This window comes from Pelophylax lessonae (assembly GCF_965119305.1).
Source record: "Pelophylax lessonae genome assembly, chromosome: 1".
In the NCBI taxonomy this organism is placed as follows: domain Eukaryota; kingdom Metazoa; phylum Chordata; class Amphibia; order Anura; family Ranidae; genus Pelophylax; species Pelophylax lessonae.
Window position 1 is genome coordinate 306692907 of NC_138768.1, and position 19513 is coordinate 306712419.

Below are 19513 nucleotides of genomic sequence, written 5' to 3' on the forward strand. Positions count from 1 at the left end.
AAATATAGTTACGTTCTCTGTAGATAAAACATGCATTTAGTGCCGGTTCACACTAGTGCGATGCGGGATCCCTGCGAATCCACTGTGGCTTCCCGCATCGCACCCAAGTCGCAGGCAGATCACACTGCCATATGCGAACTGCTGGGAGTGTCCATACAAAGTTAATGACAACCCCAGATTAGTTCGCATATCGCAGTGCAAACTGTCAATTCGGACAGAAATCGGATCACATAGGTGTAAACACCCATGCGATCCGATTCTGGTGCGGACCAATAAAAGGGTCCTGCACGACTTTGGTCCGAATGCGATGCAAAATTAGCCATAAAATCTGTATGGCTGAATTTGCATTGCGTAGACCGAGCATGTGATTTGCATAGCAGTGCGGTGCGAATCACATGCGATGTCTGATATCGCTATAGTGTGAAGCGGCACTTAAAGCAGACCTTCCCTTACTTTTTAAACATTAGTTGTACATGCTCCTACACCCCTCCTTTCTGCAATTTGGAAGAAAAAGAGAGAAAAATGCTACTGTTCCCCACCACCTGATGCCTTCTAGGATAGTCATGTCATGCATCCTACCAGGCTGTGTAGAACCCATTCTGCCATAGTGCCATTTGGAGGCCAGCTTCTAGGACTACAAAGAGGCAGCAAGCCTCCTTATGATGCCACATAGGAGTTGGCTACGCAGAACCTGGCATTTGGTGGCTTTCACTGGGGTAAAGCAGGACAAAGCAAGGGGTGAAGTTTCTCTTCAACAGAAGTCAATGCAAGTCTCAATGAAATAAAAAAAAAAGTAGTGCAGAAACCTTTTTTATAATCACTGTGACATGAGTTGCGACGATAGAAACGGTTCCATTGCCGGCAATAGGGTGCGCCTTGTCATGCAATTTGGAACTGTCATATCGCATGACAAGTCGCACCAGTGTGAACAGGTGCTAAAGATTATTTTAAAGCTAAGTATGTAAACATAGGAGCATGCCATGGTGCTAGAGCCAAGGTAAGTAAGCAGCTGGGGTGGTGGTGAACTGGGGATTAGTGCAGTTTAGCTCAAGAGTATTTGCGGGGGATTGCGATTTTTCCCTATGTTTTATAGGAGTAAAGTCAGAGTTTAATTTTTCAAGGTGCAGGAGCACTAGACAGCTGCTTAATAATTAAACAGAGAGATTATACTTACTTATATATTGGTTTGTAGATGGTACATTTATCTAAAGTAGTATTGTAGAAAGGTGAAGTAGCCTGGTATAAAATTTTAACTAGAGTTCCCATAAATATCATATTTCTGAATTTAGGTTTAGCCAGTGCTATTATGTTATAAAAAAACAATTATATTTCAATTATGTAATCTTTGTAAGCACACAAGAATTTCACACAGTAAATAACAAGAAAATCATGTACAAAGGCAAAAACGCCTGTTTAACCAGTTCTGGACCAGAAGGATTTTCCCCCTTAATGACCAGGCCATTTTTTGCGATTCGGTGCTGCGTTACTTTAAGGGGCAATTGTGCGGTCGTGCGACGCTGTACCTAAATAAAATTGATCTGCTTTTTTCCCCACAAATAGAGCTTTCGTTTGGTGGTATTTGATCACCTCTGCAATTTTTAGTGCTATAAACAAAAAATAATAGCGACAATTCTGAAAAAAAAATTCATATATTTTTCACATTTTGCTATATAACATTCCCAAAAAAAAAAAATGTAAAAATCAAAAGTTTAACATTTTAGGCCAATTTGTTTTCTGCTACATATTTTTGGTAAAAAAAATTGCAATATGCGTCTACTAACTACGGGAAAGATTTATGTCATTTTTATTTATTTATTTATTTTTTTACTAGTAATGGCAGGGATCTGTGATTTTTAGTGGGACTGCGACATTGCAGCGGACAGTTCAGACCCCTAACTGACATTTTTGACACTTTTGGGGGGACCAGTGACATTACTACAGTAATCAGTGCTAAAAATATGCACTGTTACTGTACTAATGACACTGGCAGGGAAGGGGTTAACATAATGGGTGATCAAGGGGTTAAATGTAAGCCTAGGGGAGTGATTCTAAGTGTATGGGGGCGGGGCTTTTGAAATGATCAGAGATCTGCGATCCTATATAGAAGGATCACAGGCGCTCTGTGATCATTCCAGAGAGAAGAACGGTCAGCTGTGTTCACAACAGCCGACCGTTCTTCTCTCTCAGCGGGTGTCAGGCGGCAATCGGAGCCACCAGCCCTGTGCATTCGAGTCCCCGCTGCCGAGTGGGGGCGGGAGTGCGCCATAGCTAGAGCTATGTCGGTTCGCGCAGGAGGGCCAGCCTGCCATAGTAAAGCTGCTGCAGCAGTCCTTAAGTGGTTAAAGTGGTTCTAAAGGTATTTTTACCTTTATTCGTTCCCTGCATTGAGGTAAAAAAAACATTTTGCCACTTGCTGTGCCCCAACACCCCCTCCCAAAATAGTCCTGTATCGATCCTGCACCATGCCCGTCTGCTGGTCTTCTGTCCTCTCTCCCCACTCTCACAAGTTTGGCTGAGAGTAGTGGGAGCCATTGGCTCCTGCTGCTGTCAGTCAAATCCTGTGAGCAGAGCAGGGGGGGGGGGGGGCAAGCCGCTCTGTGTTTGTCAGTGGACACACACAACCCCCAGCTTGGGATCAAGCCCGCATGTCTTACCTAAAAGAAAGTCCTTGCTATGGGGGCAGACACAGAAAAGGAGGAGCTAAGATCGCCGGCAGGGGACCCCAGAAGAGGATATTCGGGGGGGCTCAGTTGCACAGTGCAGGTGAGTATAACATGCTTATTAATTAAAAAACACCTTGCCTTTATAAGCTTTCATTCTGTAAAGGATATAATGTGAGCTCACAGTTTGTAAGTCATGCAACTAATATAGGATCTCATTGAGTTTTTGCTGCTCGTAGTTCTATAGTCTGCCTCTCATTTTTCATTTGACATCTTCCCTACTGTGCAGGCTTTTTATTTTGATGAGCCAGGCAAACCTACAGCCCTGACTAACAAGGACAACAGGGACTTCAGGAACAAGCCCCTATTCTCAACAACGCTTGATATTTTTCTCCAAATATTATCCAAAAAAAAGCAATATGTGTTTGCAGTCATTTGGTAGAATGCACCCCATTACAGGACCTTTACCTGTCACTTTGCACCACAATTCATAAATGTCCTCCTTTGCCTTGTAATATCCTTGGATGTTTATCATCTCCACCGACTGCCTTTCTTTGGTTTGTGATTTGTTTCCTACTGTATACAAGTGACTAATTTTTCATTCTAATGTAGGTGACCCCTTTTTCTACAGAATCTTTCAACAGAAACAAGATTAATTATTTGCGAGTCTACCAGGGAAATGTCCTATTTGGCCTTCAGTCTTGCAAATCCTAATTTCTTAAAGTGTATGCAAACTCTAACAATTAACTTATCTTTTTTGACCCCTTTTGCTGTGTTAAATATACAATTAAAAGTGTTTTGTTATTTCGAATGTGTCATCGATGGAGTATAAAGGGTGCAAGGATGAGGGAGGACGGATGATGTACAAGATACCACGATCTGTTGTGCTTCCTTGGAGATTGGCCAGCACTAGCAATGTTTCATGAGAACCCAAAGTTCCCAATCTGGACACAGGAAAAGAACAGAAACAGCATGGAAACACAAAAGCCCAGTACACACGGGCTGAATGTCGGGCAACACCGGCCAGTCCAATAAAAAACATCCGAAATTCGGGCTATGTGAATAGCAGCTGGTAAGACAGAAGCTGGCCGTTTGGCTGGCTTCTGTTGGACATGTATGCTGGAAGTCAAGTGGCCGACTCCCGATCAGCCCTCCCAGCCAATGGCTGAGAGCACTGACCAGAGTGTTTCTGGCAGGGGGAGGGGGGGTGCTGTGTTTCTGGCGGGGGGGGGGGGGTGCTGCCCAGTGCTTTAAGTGGCCCAAAAGAGGTGCCAGTACTCTATTTTATAGCCTATACATTTTTTTTTTGATAACTCCCCTCCTTGACAAAGCATTGACAAATATTTAGGGCCGGTTCACATTATTGCGAGTGCGGCGATCGCATGTAATTCAGAGCGCACTGCTCCTACATTACATGCGATTCGATGTGCGGATGCGAGTTCAGCAAAAACTCGCACATGACCCTTATGGGGGTGTTGTTAACATTTAATTGACACCCCTTGCGTATCGCATATGGCAGTGTGAACTGCCAGATGTGCGTTTGCGATGCGGGAACAGACTGCGAATTTGCAGCCTTCCTGCATCGCACAAGTGTGAACCGGGACTTGCCGGTTCACACTTGTGCAATGCGGGAAGGCTGCAAATACACAGCCTGTTCCCGCATCGCATCCGCACAAGAGGCAGTTCACACTGCCATATGCGATACGCAGGGGGTGTCAATTAAATGTTAATGACACCCCCAGTTTGATCGCATATCGCAGTGCGATCTGCAAGTTCGCACAGGATCGGATCGCACACTGTGCAATCCGATCCTGATGCGGCTGTAAAAAAGGGTCCTGTGCGTCATTTGTGCAGGTGCAGTGCGAATTTCAGCCATACAAAGTGTATGGCTGAATTCGCATCCGCACAGGAGATCGCATGTAATGAAGGAGCAGTGCGCTCCGAATTACATGCGATCGCCGCAGCCGCACAAGTGTGAACCGGCACGAAGCCAGGATATTTTGGGCCTGGTAATGGTAACTCACCTGATGTGTTGTGCTGGTGGCAGGAAGGATGGCACGGTAGGGCACTGACTGTGGTGGCACTGGCAGGCCAGGCAGGTGCTGTGGTGGCAGGTGGCAGGCGGCAGGCAGCTAGGGCACTGTGAGGTGACAAGGAGCAGCAGCCAGGCTTTATTCTCCGGAGTCGGCAGACGCAGGAGTCAGGACACCACACCGCACAGGGCACTGCTGGAGGGGGTGGGGGATGGAGCACTATTTAGGCGCGCGCGGAGGAATAAGTTCCTCCTCCGCTGTGAATGCTGGGGCGGCGGGCCGGGCGTATGACGTCACTGTTTGTGATACAGAGGGATTGGGAAGGAAACACAGCAGAGGCTCTGGTCAGCGGTGCGGCCGGCATCGATGGATTTACTGTTGTGTCTGCAGAGCGGCGCCCCCCCCTTTTCGTCAGTGGATCGGCCCTGCTTACCGGTACGCTAAAATGACGTTCTGGGCGCAGGGAGAGGTGGCGGTACTCTCAACAGCTTTCTGCAGAAGTGGCGGTACTGAGTACCGGTGCGTACCGGCCCACTTAAAGCACTGGTGCTGCCCCACTGTCAGAACACAACAGCTCAGTGGGGGGATATTGCTGTACTAACGTTGGATCAGTAGTACAGCACCTCTGACCGGAGCTGTCAGTTTTTTTTCTTTCGTTCAACCCGCTGCATTGAATGAAAAAAAAAAAACATAGTGTGTACCAGGCTTAACACAAGATTAGGGTAAATGCTATCACCTGCAGTTTGTGTGCTAACTAGTCTGCTGGGCAACCATACACACACACATTTACACACATTAAAGCCTCTTTCACACTTGTGGGACCTAAAAGTTATGAGATTTTGCAGCGATTTTGACACAATTCTGACGCGATTTTGACTGGACTTGAAGCAGTGCGTGTGTAATCTTAAAGGTCTATAGACCTCAAAACGCATCAAAGTCAGACCAAAGTACTGCAGGGACTACTTTGAAGTCATTGCAACTTGAAGTCGCACAGATATGAACGGTACTCATTGGGAATCATAAAGTACGGCTTGTCGTGCGACTTTGCAGTCCCAGGTAGCAGGACAGGTCGCACAAGTGTGAAAGGGGCCTTACACACATATCCCTGTTGCTGGCAATGAGATCTGACCCTGTCTATAATATGTAATTATAACCCACCAGCCAACCACTGCAATTACAGAGAACATGAGGTTACAACTACACAATGTAATCTCCCACAAATTAGCAGCAAATTTACAACCATGACACTGGTAAAACAATAAAAAAGTATCTCTAGGAGACGTGAATTCTATGTTTAGTACACAAAAGTGTAAAGTGAACATTACATGAAAGAAAACTACATACACAGATATTGACTATTTCCTACAAAAGATAGGTAGATGAAAGCTTTATCATTTGGGCACAATTATTTATCCTGTTGGTGGGGACACACCGGGGGGGGGGGGGGGGGTGGGGATTGGGGGCACAAAACTAGTAACTGCCTTGGTCAGAACAAGCTTCACACAAATTACACTTATAGTATTATATAATTCTTAAAGCTGTATTGATCCCAAAACCAAAATGTAATATATTGCAACTTACCAATCATTAGATGTGGTCACTGCATTTGTTTTATTTTTTTTTAGGCTTTTACCTGGTGATCTGCCCAGTACATACTAACACACCTCCTGTATAAGGCCAGCCATACATGGTTCCTGTTGAACTGGCAGAGATTCAAACCGTTAATGGGCAGGCTGGATGTACCAAGTTGATTGATCAATCAACTTGGGGACAACCAGCTTGCCGGATTCTTTTGCAATAATCACTGTCTGCTCCCAGCCAGAAGAGATTCCCGCATTAACACTGCGTTGATTGGGGAATAGAATATGGGCAGCCTAAGATCCCTGGTGGTCAGGGACATGAATTTACCCCTTTTTTTTGACAGCTCAGGAGGAGCCACTGTACTAACTATGCAATGTTAGTACTTTGATCTCCCCTGCTGAGCTATTGGGTTCTGACTGGGGGGGGGGGGGGTCCCCCTGCCAGAACACTCCAGTCAGCCTTCTCAGCCATTGGCTAAGAGCGCTGATCAGGAGCTGATCGGCAAACCTTTTACGGTCATGCCCCTTCGACATAAACCTATGATGATGGGGGTTGAAGGAAAGCAAATTGCTTAATGTATGGCCAGCCTAAAGCCCCGTACACACGATCAGATTATTGAAAGATCTGTCGTCCGTTTTTTGTGGCATGCTAGTCTGATGTGGAAAGTGAAGAGTTTATTTTCATACGAATTTTCCCGTACGACAGAATTCTACTTCAGAAGTGATGTCATGTGTTGGATTGTTTTGTATGTGTTCTTTCTCTCTGAGCATGCCTAGTCTTGCTCTTAAGATTTTTTTCCGTCGAAAACTGTACTAATGAGACGAAAATCGGACGACAGATCATTTTATAGCCTGCACATCAGGATTTTGTCAGCTGAAAAGTCTGAGTCGGCTGTCGAAAGCACCATACTAACAATTCGAAAATTGTCAGATCGGTCGTCGGACGAAATTTCCCTTCCGATTTTCTTATCGTGTGTACGGGCCTTTAGGCTGGATTTACACTGTTCCTTGTGCCTGCAGGTGGTCAGCACACGTGTAGGTTTGATTGGGCTACTAGAGTTTTTCTTTGTCTCTCATACTAAACTGCAGAGCATAGATGTGAACCAACCACATAGTAGGAAATAGGATTTCTACCTGACATGCATTTTTATGCATTGATATTCATAGATTACTGCATCCAAATGGACACTTGTTGAGCTGGGAATTTCTTTGGTTTTGTTTTTTAATTGTTAATATGCATGTTCCTGACATGAATTACTACATGTGTTATTTTTTTGTCTAAGTATACAGTTAATGCATGTTTTCCTTTAGTTGTTACACATAGTATCATAGTACACATAGTATCATAAAAAACATTCAGGGTAAGGCCCATTTCACACCTGTCCATTCAGGCGGATCTGACAGGCGGATCTGAACGGTCCGCATGTGTGAAAGGGGCCTAAGGGTTTTTCATTAGGCGGAAGCATTAAAAAGACATAAACCCACATAACAGATTTATTTTTCTTCAATGATCAGTCATTTTAGGTGACCAGGTTAAAGTATATTTATTGACAATAAAATGATGTAGGGCAGTAGATAATGGTTAAAACCCATCAGGTTTTTTTCCCTATGTGGGAAACTGGTGGCAATGGTTCCTGGGATAAATTGAAAACCCCCCGAAAAAATTGACTGAAGGATCAATCAGTGAATGCGTGTTTTATGAAATATTGATCATTTTGAAGCTAGGGAGAAGGAAGAGTGGAACACTCACCCAAGATGCATCTGGAAGAAGAAAGCTGTCCAGGCTGCTTGTGCTCAGTAAGTAATATTGATCTGATCCCATATTTTAAATATATAGTAACAATGTATGATTTTTACTCATAATTTGTGATGTTTTTGGCTCTGTTGTGAAACCAACTAATATAATGTGCATGGTAAATTGTAGACTTCAGGTTTACTTTAATGTAAAACTAAAGAAAATCAACTATTCCAGTCTACAAATCAAAGATAATTTTTACATTAGCAGGATTTTCACTAATAAAAATATACTTCTATTCATTTGACTCACCCTGGAGGAATTGAAGCTCTACTATTTGTCCCACTTGTTCTTTGAACTCCTGGTCTGTTTAGGTTGTTCTGTCCTGGGTATGGGGCTGATCCGGGTACACTCTGACTTCGAGAAAATCCTGAGCCATTTCGGATTCCTCCTGCAGGACGACCACCTTCCCCTGTTCTGCCCCATCCGGCACCTCCACCACTGTATGTATTGCTTTGCCTTATCCCAGGGGGGTGTACTGGAGGAGGAGGTGGAGGTGGTAAGTTGGGTGGGGGTCCAGGAGTAACCTTAATCTTCTGGGAGGCTAGGATAGCATTGGAGGCAGCTCTAGTACTATTTACTAAGAGACACTGTGGACAGGAGCAAGGTAACCCAGAGCCAGACCCAACTGGCCATGACTGAGACTTGGGTATGGATCCCATTGTAAGAGGGTATGCCAAATCCATGCGTCTTCTCAACCGCCGCTTCCGATGAGTCTGACGGTTGACTTGACACATGCTTTGGAAATGCACTAAGTAACAGAAGCCAAGAGTCGTAAGATCCAGCCAAGGGTGCTGTTTCTCATAAGCATTCTGGATGGCAATGCAGATTTCTGTATCATAAGGAGTCCAGGATCCTGCATCGTTTTCCCATTCCCATACTATACCCTTGCCGGGAGCAGATGATGGTTCAAAGAAACTGCGCCTTACTGGGCGAACAGTACCTGGCAGGAAAAAAAAAAAGTTATTTAAACGATCCACACAATTTAATTAAACAATAGTCAACCATCCCAACAACAATACTTGAACCAAAATAAAATATTGTTCACTAAATTTGATATAATGTACAAAAAGAAAATTAATTAAACATCCAACCCTTATAGCCTCCTACTCTGATATAAATGTCCATCACCAGTTTTGAATTTAATTTATGAAAGAACTTTGTGCATATTTATAAAGCAGTGAATCTAGGATTCACCAGTCTCTAGAGGCCAATCCTCCAGGTGGATGTGTTTTAAATGGCAGTGATTGATTTACCAAGAGTGAATATTTAGTGAAAGTCACATTCACTACCCCTTATTCTAAGCCATCTTAGTGAGACAGGGCCTTTTGAGAGCTCCATTTGACTTGGTAAGTATCAGTTATCAAAAAAAGTAAACCTCTAAGGAAAAGTACAAGATGAGTAAGTTCTTACCAGCATGACATTGTGACATTGCACCATGGCTGCAGCACCGCATACAGGTACTGGCAATCTATAAGATACTGACTCAAAATTACAATAGCTGACAAATAAAACTTGGCTGCCAAATCTATTTTTGCTTATAAACTATTTTGAGTACTGCAGCATTGTGCAAAAAATTTCCATGTCAATGCAAAGGGTACAGAATCCATACCTTGCAGCAAAGATGGTAGAATGGGACCCTAAGGAAGGTGATAGCATAGGCCTTCCTTCCCTTTAGGGCTCATTCACATAGGCCAGAGCCATTTGCTTACTTTTTCCACCGCTATCTGCATGCAGGCACCCCAAACAAAGTGAACGGGAGCACAATGGCTGTATGGACTCACCTGGGCAGCTGAGTTTGACAGGCATGTCAGGACGAAGGCATGGACTTGGATGCACAGGCTCTGCATCTGGGTCTGTGCACCCGTCCCAGTGTACTTGTCAAACGTAATTGTGCGGGTGGGTCCATACAGTTCATACGATCCTATTCACTTTCTATGGGCTGCCTTCATGCAGCTCAGTGGTAAAAAAAGGAACAAATGACTCACTGGACCCTAAGCTCCCACCTAGGTTGCTTTGTGAGGTTGTCTTAGAGTTCAGTCTATGTGTAAACATGGATACATGCATAAATTCATTACTAAGTGGTTTAATTGCAAGATACATTAAAGTATTATTTATCATGGGCCCACGTAACAGTACAAGCCCTCCACTAGATTCTAACTAGTAGCAACTGAAACTAACATACGATTTTTTCAAGCAATGACTCCAGACCAGTGGTGGTCAACTTGGCAAATTTAGGGGTCCAGAGGGCCACACAATAGTTTACGTTTCAAAATTTGTGTTGCATTAAAATTTGGTAAAACACATGTGCACCAAAGTAGAAGGGCAGTGGGTAGGCAGCGTTTAAAAGGTGAATGACTTTCTGCCTTTCCTTATTTTCCTTGAAATCATTTTTATTGCCTTTCCTTCTAATCTAAATGTCCCATGACTGTATACATATCGTTTTTGCTCACAGCACAAACACATTTTTCATCCTCATCCTGGCCTATTAAAATGCGTATCTGAAAAAAACCAAACAAAAAAACGTTCAATACACCTCTGCGATGCATGCACATCTCCCCATGTTTTGTCTCTTTAAAAACACTGCAAATACAGAAATATACATGTTGGTTCACCAGAAATCCAGTGTGCTCCTATTTTCGTATTTGAGCTGACAACACAGTGCTTCTGCTGCATTGAAATCCCAAGAAGTATTGTCATCCCTCCCCAATTCTCTTTTACTGAACTACAGAACACCTCAACAGATTTTTCTCTTTTAATTGCAGGATTTTTAAATGGCTAAAACAAGAAAAGCAGCGTGTTATGTTGTAGCGAAGTACTGCATAAGCTTTTTCATTTCACCCTGACATACACTTTAATACCTGTGCAGATGGCAATTGGGTATGACAGTCCTTTGTATATCATAAATGGGCTTCCTGTCATAGTATTAGGTTTAAAACAGTGGTTCTTAACCACCAGGCTCCAGCCAGCTACAGTTCTTCTTACCTAACACAGTGCCACCCACCTCCCATAATTGCCCACAGTGCCCCACAACCCACTACAGAGCTACAGTGCTCTCAGCCCCTCTAAGGGCTCTTAACTCCTGCCCAATCTGCTGAAGAGCCTTCAGTCCCCCCAATGCACCCATCCTCTAACAGTGTGCCACAGCGCACCCCAACCTCCCACAGTGCCTCCTAGCAGTGCCCTCCAGTCTCCCGCAGTGCCCCTGAAAGGCTCCAAGCTTCCCCTCTAAAAACCTCATCCCCACAGGGCTACCAAATCTGCTGCAGAGTCCTCTAAGCGCCCCGCCAGAACCTCCATTCCTCCAAAGTGACACCCATCCAGAGCCTTCCAGTATTTCAATACATATTTTGCATTCCCGTACTTTTATTGTTTTGCTGGGGCTTGAGCCGATTGGCAGACCTTTTTCGGTCATGCCTCTTTGACAGAAGCCGCTTCTGTTTGACCGACTGCAGTATATACGGGCCGAATGTCGGCCAATTTCTATTGAACAGGCTGATGTACTAGGCAGTCTAACAAATCAGCTCCGAAACCATGTAAAACAAGAAAACAGGCACCATTATAGAATGTACATCCCAGAACACGAGTAAAATGTATTGCACTATGCAGTTTTTTTACTATTGTGCAATGGTCCTCCATCAGGAAAACACTGGAGAAGGTCACAAACTGGTAAAATAACTTGCAGGCTGACTGAACAAGCTTCTATAAGCCTGCCATAGACAGAGCGATTTTCTTTCCCGCAACCACTGGTTGCAGGAAAGAAAAACGCTTGATTTCCCAATCAGTACAGTCAGTCTAATGATCAACTTGGGTATATTCAGCTTGCCCATACATGGTTCAAATCTTGGCCAATTCCTGCAGAAGCAGCAGACATTCAAACCATCTATGGCCGGCTTTAGATCCATCCACAAACAATTATGTAGTCTGAGAGGCTATCCGACCAGATACAAATATAGTGAACAGATACAAATATAGCAAATGAAAATTCGCTATCGTCACACCGATCCTCCTGCTGGCCAATCAGGAAGCGCGTCCGATACGCGCTTCCTGATTGACCGCAAGGCAAACCCCATGCCATTGGCCGAGGAGGAGGCGGGAGCGGAAGGACTGGAGGAGATGCCACCATTCGGGGGACTGAGGAGAAGCCGATCGCCGCCGCTGCTGCTCCAGGTAAGTAAGGGGGCACGCACGCTGATCTCTGCATTGGGGGAATGTATGCTGGTCACTACATTGGGGGCACGCACGCTGATCTCTGCATTGGGGGCATGTATGCTGGTCACTACATTGGGGGCATGTATGCTGGTCACTGCATTGGGGGCATGTATGCTGGTCACTGCATTGGGGGCATGTATGCTGGTCACTATATTGGGGGCATGTATGCTGGTCACTACATTGGGGGCATGTACGCTGGTCACTACATTGGGGGCATGTACGCTGGCCACTGCATTGGGGGCATGTACGCTGGCCACTGCATTGGGGGCATGTACGCTGGCCACTGCATTGGGGGCATGTACGCTGGTCACTGCATTGGGGGCATGTATGCTGGTCACTGCATTGGGGGCATGTATGCTGGTCACTACATTGGGGGCATGTACGCTGGCCACTGCATTGGGGGCATGTACGCTGGTCACTGCTTTGGGGGCATGTATGCTGGTCACTGCATTGGGGGCATGTATGCTGGTCACTACATTGGGGGCATATACGCTGGTCACTGCATTGGGGGCATGTACGCTGGTCACTGCATTGGGGGCATGTATGCTGGTCACTGCATTGGCAGCATGTACGCTGGTCACTGCATTGAGGGCATGTACGCTGGTCACTGCATTGGGGGCATGTACGCTGGTCACTGCATTGGGGGGAATGGTATGCTGGTCACTGCATTGAAGGGGGCATGTATGCTGGTCTCTGCATTGGGGGCATGTACGCTGATCTCTGCATTGAAGGGGGCATGTACGCTGGTCACTGTGCATTGAAAGGGGGCATGCTGGTCACTGTGCATTGAAAGGGGGCACACTGGTCACTGTGCATTGAAAGGGGGAACGCTGGTCACTGTGCATTGAAAGGGAGCACGCTGGTCTCTCTGCATTGAAAGGGGGCACGCTGGTCTCTCTGCATTGAAAGCGGGCACACTATACCTTAATTACTGAAGGCCCCTTTCACACTTTTGCGACCTCAAAATCACGCAATTTTTTACAGCGTTTTTTGCCGCAAAGCAATGCCTATTACATTTTTCTGTTTGCGCCTCCCCAATAATTTGGAGCACCAGCCTCCACTGGCTTCTACTATATAGTTTTGGTAGATCTGCAGGAAAAGAGTTAATGGGAGACTACACATTCAGATTACAAGGTGTATGGACAGCTTTTTTCAGGCAGTTTTGAACCTTTTCAAGCAGCTTTATGTTACAAAATGTATCGAACCAATCGAGTCAACCTACTATCAATACTTTTTTTTTCTCAGTTTCCATGCAAACGTTGATGCAATCAAAATCTGTGTGTATGGCTGGAATAAAGTGGCAAGGATGGGTTAACATCCAATCTTCTATTCACCTTTGTGGAGGTGACCTGACACCTGAATAGTAGATGTTCACACTGGGTGATAAGGAGCATTGTACACGGATCTTATCATTACTTCCTGAGGAATCCGATTCCCCGCTGTGTGTACATGTTTCATGTGCATCATTAAACAGTTTTAATAAATAAATCTTTTTTAGTTAAATAGATCAAATACAAGTAATGTAACCATCTAATAGGTCCGGTTAATATAACCCGCTAGCTTTTAGCAGCGGCTCAGTTTTTTTTAATGTTAAAACTCAAAATATTTAAGCTCGAGTAGCTGCCAATGTACGGATTTACGAATGTGATGTTTGTGAATTGCACATTCCTCCTGGCCCATATTCCCTTTTTTGTTTAGTTTTTTAGTCTAATCAAACCCTACTAAACACGTCATGCTTTGATAGCTCTCCTGCTGATATACAGTATTTACTGTTGGATTAGGGCTACTTTCACGAATATACGTTTTTTTACCATGTTTTTGCTGCGCTCCCAGTGCATTTTGCACCTGCAAAAAAAGGACACGTGACTCAAGAAAGGCAACAAAAACACAACTGCATGTGCGTTTTTGATGCGGTTTCCATTCATTTCAATGGGGAAGTGCATTTTTTTACCGCACAAAACATGCACCAAAAATGACGCAAGCAGGACTTTAAAAACTTGTAAAACACAACAGACCTCCAACGGACCATTGTGACGAGTTTAATAGGATTTAATGGTCATGTGTATTTCTTCTGTTTTTTTTTTAACGCAAAAACAGAAGGAAAAAAAAAACGATCAGTGTGAAAGCAGCCTTGGGAATGCTGGGAACTGATAAGTCAAGAAATCGATAGATAAATTCGATAGATGGATAAATTAGATTGAGCTCGATAGATAGATAGATAAACTAGATTACGATAGATAGATAGATAGATAGATAGATAGATAGATAGATAGATAGATAGATAGATAGATAGATAGATAGATAGATAGATAGATAAATTAGATCAACAGATAAGATAGATAAATTAGACTGAGATAGATAGATAAATTAGATTGCGATCGATAGATAGATAGATAAATTAGATTTAGATAAATAGATAGATAGATAGATAGATAGATAGATAGATAGATAATTGATGATAGATAAATTAGATTGAGATCAATAAATAATTGATGTAAGATAGATAGATAATTAGATAGATAGATAGATATTATCTTAATAGTACTCTATCCAACAACTTTATTAAGTCGGCAGACTCTGTTTTTGAGCAGGCAGATGGCAGCTCTGTCTCCGCGGTGTGTGCGGAGACAGAGCTGTCAGATCCCCGCTGTTCTCTATGGGGGAATTGGATGAGTACGGACCGCCTGTCCATTCTCATCCAATCCCATCCAATCCTATACGCTGGAGGGATGGAAAATAGGGTTTCCATCCGTCGGATTTGACGGACCGGATCAGATCGGATGTCAGCGGACATGTATCCGCTGACATCCTATGTACCATAGAGATGCATGGGCCTTCCGTTCAGATCCGCCTGAAAAACTGACAGGTGGGTCTGAATGGTTCGCTAGTGTGAAAGGGGCCTAAAGGATAAGTTCACCTTTTATAACATGTTACATGTCCCATATTCAGGGTGTACCATATTATGAATGCACCGGCCCCCGCACCTCCCCAATCCCCACTATGCCAGCTAGCGGAGGTTCTTCTCAACCCACTAGCTGTCAGAAAAAAACATGGCCATGTGGGGCTCCGTCTACCCAGCCACATCACTCATTAACAGCGCTCTGTGAATGGAAAACTACAAGGTCCAGCAGCCTTTGCGGCTGTCGGCTTGTAGTTTTCAATGAACTAGCAGGGTGCTGTTCATTCTCCCTGTCAGCATGCATCGGATTCCTTGTAGATACACTGAGAGGTCTGCAGGAGACCTGCATGGCATTAGTGATCTGCTGATCGCTGGTGCAATGCTTTCCAGGCTCCTGCAACAAAAAATAAGAAATGCATAATTTTTTACCAGCAAAAAAATGTGCATTTAATATTTTTTCTGAAAAAGTGAACTTATTCTTTAATTTGCAGAGAAAAAGAAAGACATGCTGACAAGAAGGAATAACATAAAAAGATAGCTAGCTAGATTGATAGCTACATTATATTATGATAGAGATAGATAGATATTGACAGATAAATTAGATTGCGATAGATAGATATTGACAGATAAGATAGATAGATAAATTAGATTGCGATAGATAGATAGATAGATAGATAGATAGATAGATAGATAGATAGATAGATAGATAGATAGATAAATTAGATAGATAGATAGATAAATTAGATAGATAGATAGATAGATAGATAGATAGATAGATAGATAGATAGATAGATAGATAGATAGATAGATAGATAGATAGATAGATAGATAAATTAGATAGATAGATAGAGCACAATTTCCCCATCTCCTGGCACAAATGATACTTCTCCTCAGAGTCTGCAGGTCTGCGGTCACAACAACAAACAGATAATTAATAATCCTTTTGGGAAGTGAGCGCTGTGTAGGAGCGGAATCTGTCCCTGAAGGCCAATCTGTTTAAAGAGTCCCTGGGCAGGAGAAGTGGCTTCACAAGGCCTTTGCGGTATAGATTGCTGTATTGTATTACAGCGCTGTACATGGTGCACTGCATTACCTTCCAATAAACACACTGACATGATTGCGTGATCACTGTCGGATTTGACTTACAAACCTACTGTATGCTAAATCAAATCAGAGAATAAGTATTTTATCTCTATCAGTATTCTATTAGGCAGGTGTGACGCACTGAATGTAAAATGAAACACAGATCCCACCTCCCCATTCTTCCTCCTTGCTCTGATGAGAGGATCTGGAGAGCTGGAGACATAATACCTGGCTGATACAACTGATACAGCCAGGCCTGGGCTCTCCAGTACTGGGAAAACATCAAGTACTCAATTACAATACCTGATTTGCACATGTAAAACTATATACACTCAGTTATTTTCATTACCCTCATTTTGATTTCTGGATCTTTTAAATAGTATGCATTGCCTTTTAGACTGCCAATTGAGATACTGGAGGGGGGATTTACTAAAACAGGTGCACTCAGAATTTGGTGCAGCAGTGCATGGTAGCCAATTAGCTTCTAACTTTTGCCTGTTCAATTAAGCTTTGGCAGTTAAACCTGGAAGCTGGTTTTATGCAGAGCTGCACCAGATTTTGCACTCTCCAGTTTCAGTAAATAACATCTACTGTATACTTTGTTATTTATGTGCTTTTGTACTGTACAAGCTTCTTTGTTTGTACTTTATTTTGTAATACTTTTGATACTTGACATTGTTTTAAGTTGTACTCAAATCCTGTACTTTTTGATATAATTTATTAAAAGATATTAATAAAAAAAAAAAAAAAATAGTATGCTTTGCACTCTTCTGATCTTATCAGTATTGTTAACATTTTAAAATCATTACAAAAAAACATAACCCATCAGATGTAATAAATTAACCACTTAAGCCCCGGAGGATTTGGCTGCTAAAAGACCAGGGGGTATTTTGCGATTCGGCACTGCATGACTTTAACGGACAATTGCGCGGTCGTGCGACGCTGTACCTAAACAAATTTGACGTCCTTTTTTTCCCACAAACAGAGCTTTCTTTTGGTGGTATTAGATCACCTGTGCGATTTTTTGATCACGCGCTATAAACAAAAAAAGAGCGTTTTGCAAAAATAACAATATTTTTCACATTTTTTTATATGAAATTCCCCCCCCCAAAAAAAAGTAAAAATTAACATTTTCGGCCAATTTGTTTTATGCTACATATGTTTGGTAAAAAAAATCGCAAAAAGCGTATTTTGATTGGTTTGCGCAAAAGTTATCGCGTTTACTAACAAAGGGAAAGATTTTTGTCATTTTTGTTGTTTTTTTTTTTAACGCGTAATGGCGGCGATCTGCGATTTTTTTTTGCGGTACTGCGACATTTGGGCGGACAGATCGGACCCTTGACTGACATTTTTGAAACTTTTGGGGTTACCAGTGACATTTCTACAGTAATCAGTGCTATACATATGCACTGTTACTGTAAAAATACACTGGCAGTGAAGGGGTTAACTTTATTTAAGAGGGAGGGGCTGTGTGTGTCCCTAGGGGCGTGATTCTAACTGTGATTGGCTGTGGCTTGAGCTGTAGGAACACTGATCAACGGTCCTACATAGTAGAACCGTATGATCAGTGTTTCTACACAGGGTTTACACAAGCTGCCTGCCTTTCTCCCTCTCCCCCGACGATCGCAGAGTGACCAGCGGACATCGGGTCCGCCGGTCACACGCGCAGGGGGGGTCCCCAGAGCCTCACAGGCTAGTGACGTACCCCTACGTCACTCTGCCTGTGAGGGGCTGACCGCCGCAGTATATCTACTTGCGGCGGTCGGCAAGCGGTTAAAGCAATGCCCAATGACTATATGCGAAGTACCATCATCCACAGCATTCAAAATCGTTTGGAGGGCCTCCATTATTCATCAACTACTAGAGACAATTCATATTAGTTAGACAGGAGGAAGCCCATTTTGGCTAAAGCTGCTCATACACTCATAGGTTTCTTTTGTTCAGTACTCTGCAGGCTGAACAAAAGTACTCTGACAGATTCCTCCATTCATGCTGCACAGCTGAGCTGGTCGAATCTCCCCTTCTGGCTATTGTAGTCTAAAGCCCCGTACACACATACCGATTGTCGGCCGTAAATGTTCGGCCAACGTCCGATCGGCCGATTGTCGGCTTGTTAGTATGATGCTTCCGGCAACCGACTGCGACTTTTCGGCCGAACAAAATCTGGTGTGCATGCTATAAAATTTTTGTTGGCCGTCACCAGAACGGCCGATTGTTCGTCAGTCAGTATAGAATTCGGCCGACAAAAGTCAGATGAGCAAGACTGGGCATGCTCAGAGAAGAAAAAACACACGAAACGTAAACCATCACGTGACATCACTTCTGCAGTTAGTTGTTGTTGGCCGACAAAATTCGTGTGCAGTCTAGAGCACATTTCAACCAACACAAAAACACTGGACAAAAGACGGCCGATCGGTCGGCCGACAATCGGTGCGTGTGTACGAGGCTTGAGTGCGAACGCCGTGACTGTCAGAATACAGGGCCGACAATGTTTGGCCGACAATTTTTCACCCAGTTCATCCAACAAACATTGTTTGGTGAATTGACATTGTCATGCCAAGTATGCCAATAAGGCCACCCACAGCTAGATTTTCACCTGGATTACCTGGATTAGTGCTGAGCAGGGCCGGCCTTTGGGGTGTGCGAGCCGTGCGGCCACACAGGGCGCCATGGGCAACAAGGGCGCCGTGCGGCCATCACAGCTCGCAGATCAGGTGATTCAGGCCGCACAGCGGGAGAGCGGCGATCGCAGCCTGGACAGGGTTAACACAGGCCGCGGCCGCCGCTTACCTCCCGCTGTGCGGCTGTGCCTCGATCACCCGTACTGATGCAGCAGTGAGGCGAGCTGTGTATCACACACAGCTCAGCCTCCGCTCCGATCCTGCCACGCTGACGATCTCTCCTCCCTCCCTGCACTGACGCCAGAGGAGAGATCGTCAGTTCTCCTCGCCCCACCCCTTTTCCTCGTCCCGCCCCGCCCACACTCCCGGGGATGTGTGGGCGGGAAGTTTAAAGAAAGAAAAAAAAAAAAGCTGCAGAGAGCAGAAGGTAAGTGAGGAGGACTCTCTCCTTAAAAAAAATGTAAGGGGGGGCTTTTTGTGGGGAGCTCTGTGTGAGGGGGGGTCTGTGATGTAAGGAGGGGCTCTCTGATGTGGGGGGCTCCATGGGGGGGTCTGATGTAAGGGGGGTCTGTGATGTAAGGGGGGGCTCTCTGATGTGGGGGCTCCATGGGGGGGTCTGTGATGTAAGGG

At 44.3% G+C, this 19513-nt stretch overlaps 1 protein-coding gene across 1 annotated transcript in view; it reads right to left on the reverse strand.

Moving 5' to 3' along the window:
* Positions 1 to 19513, reverse strand: part of DTX1 (deltex E3 ubiquitin ligase 1) — a 115212-nt gene that overhangs the window by 72590 nt on the left and 23109 nt on the right. The window contains exon 3 of the mRNA XM_082272540.1: positions 8321 to 9011. Within this exon, the coding sequence (XP_082128666.1) occupies positions 8321 to 9011 (691 nt within the window). The remainder of the gene's footprint in view (positions 1 to 8320; positions 9012 to 19513) is intronic.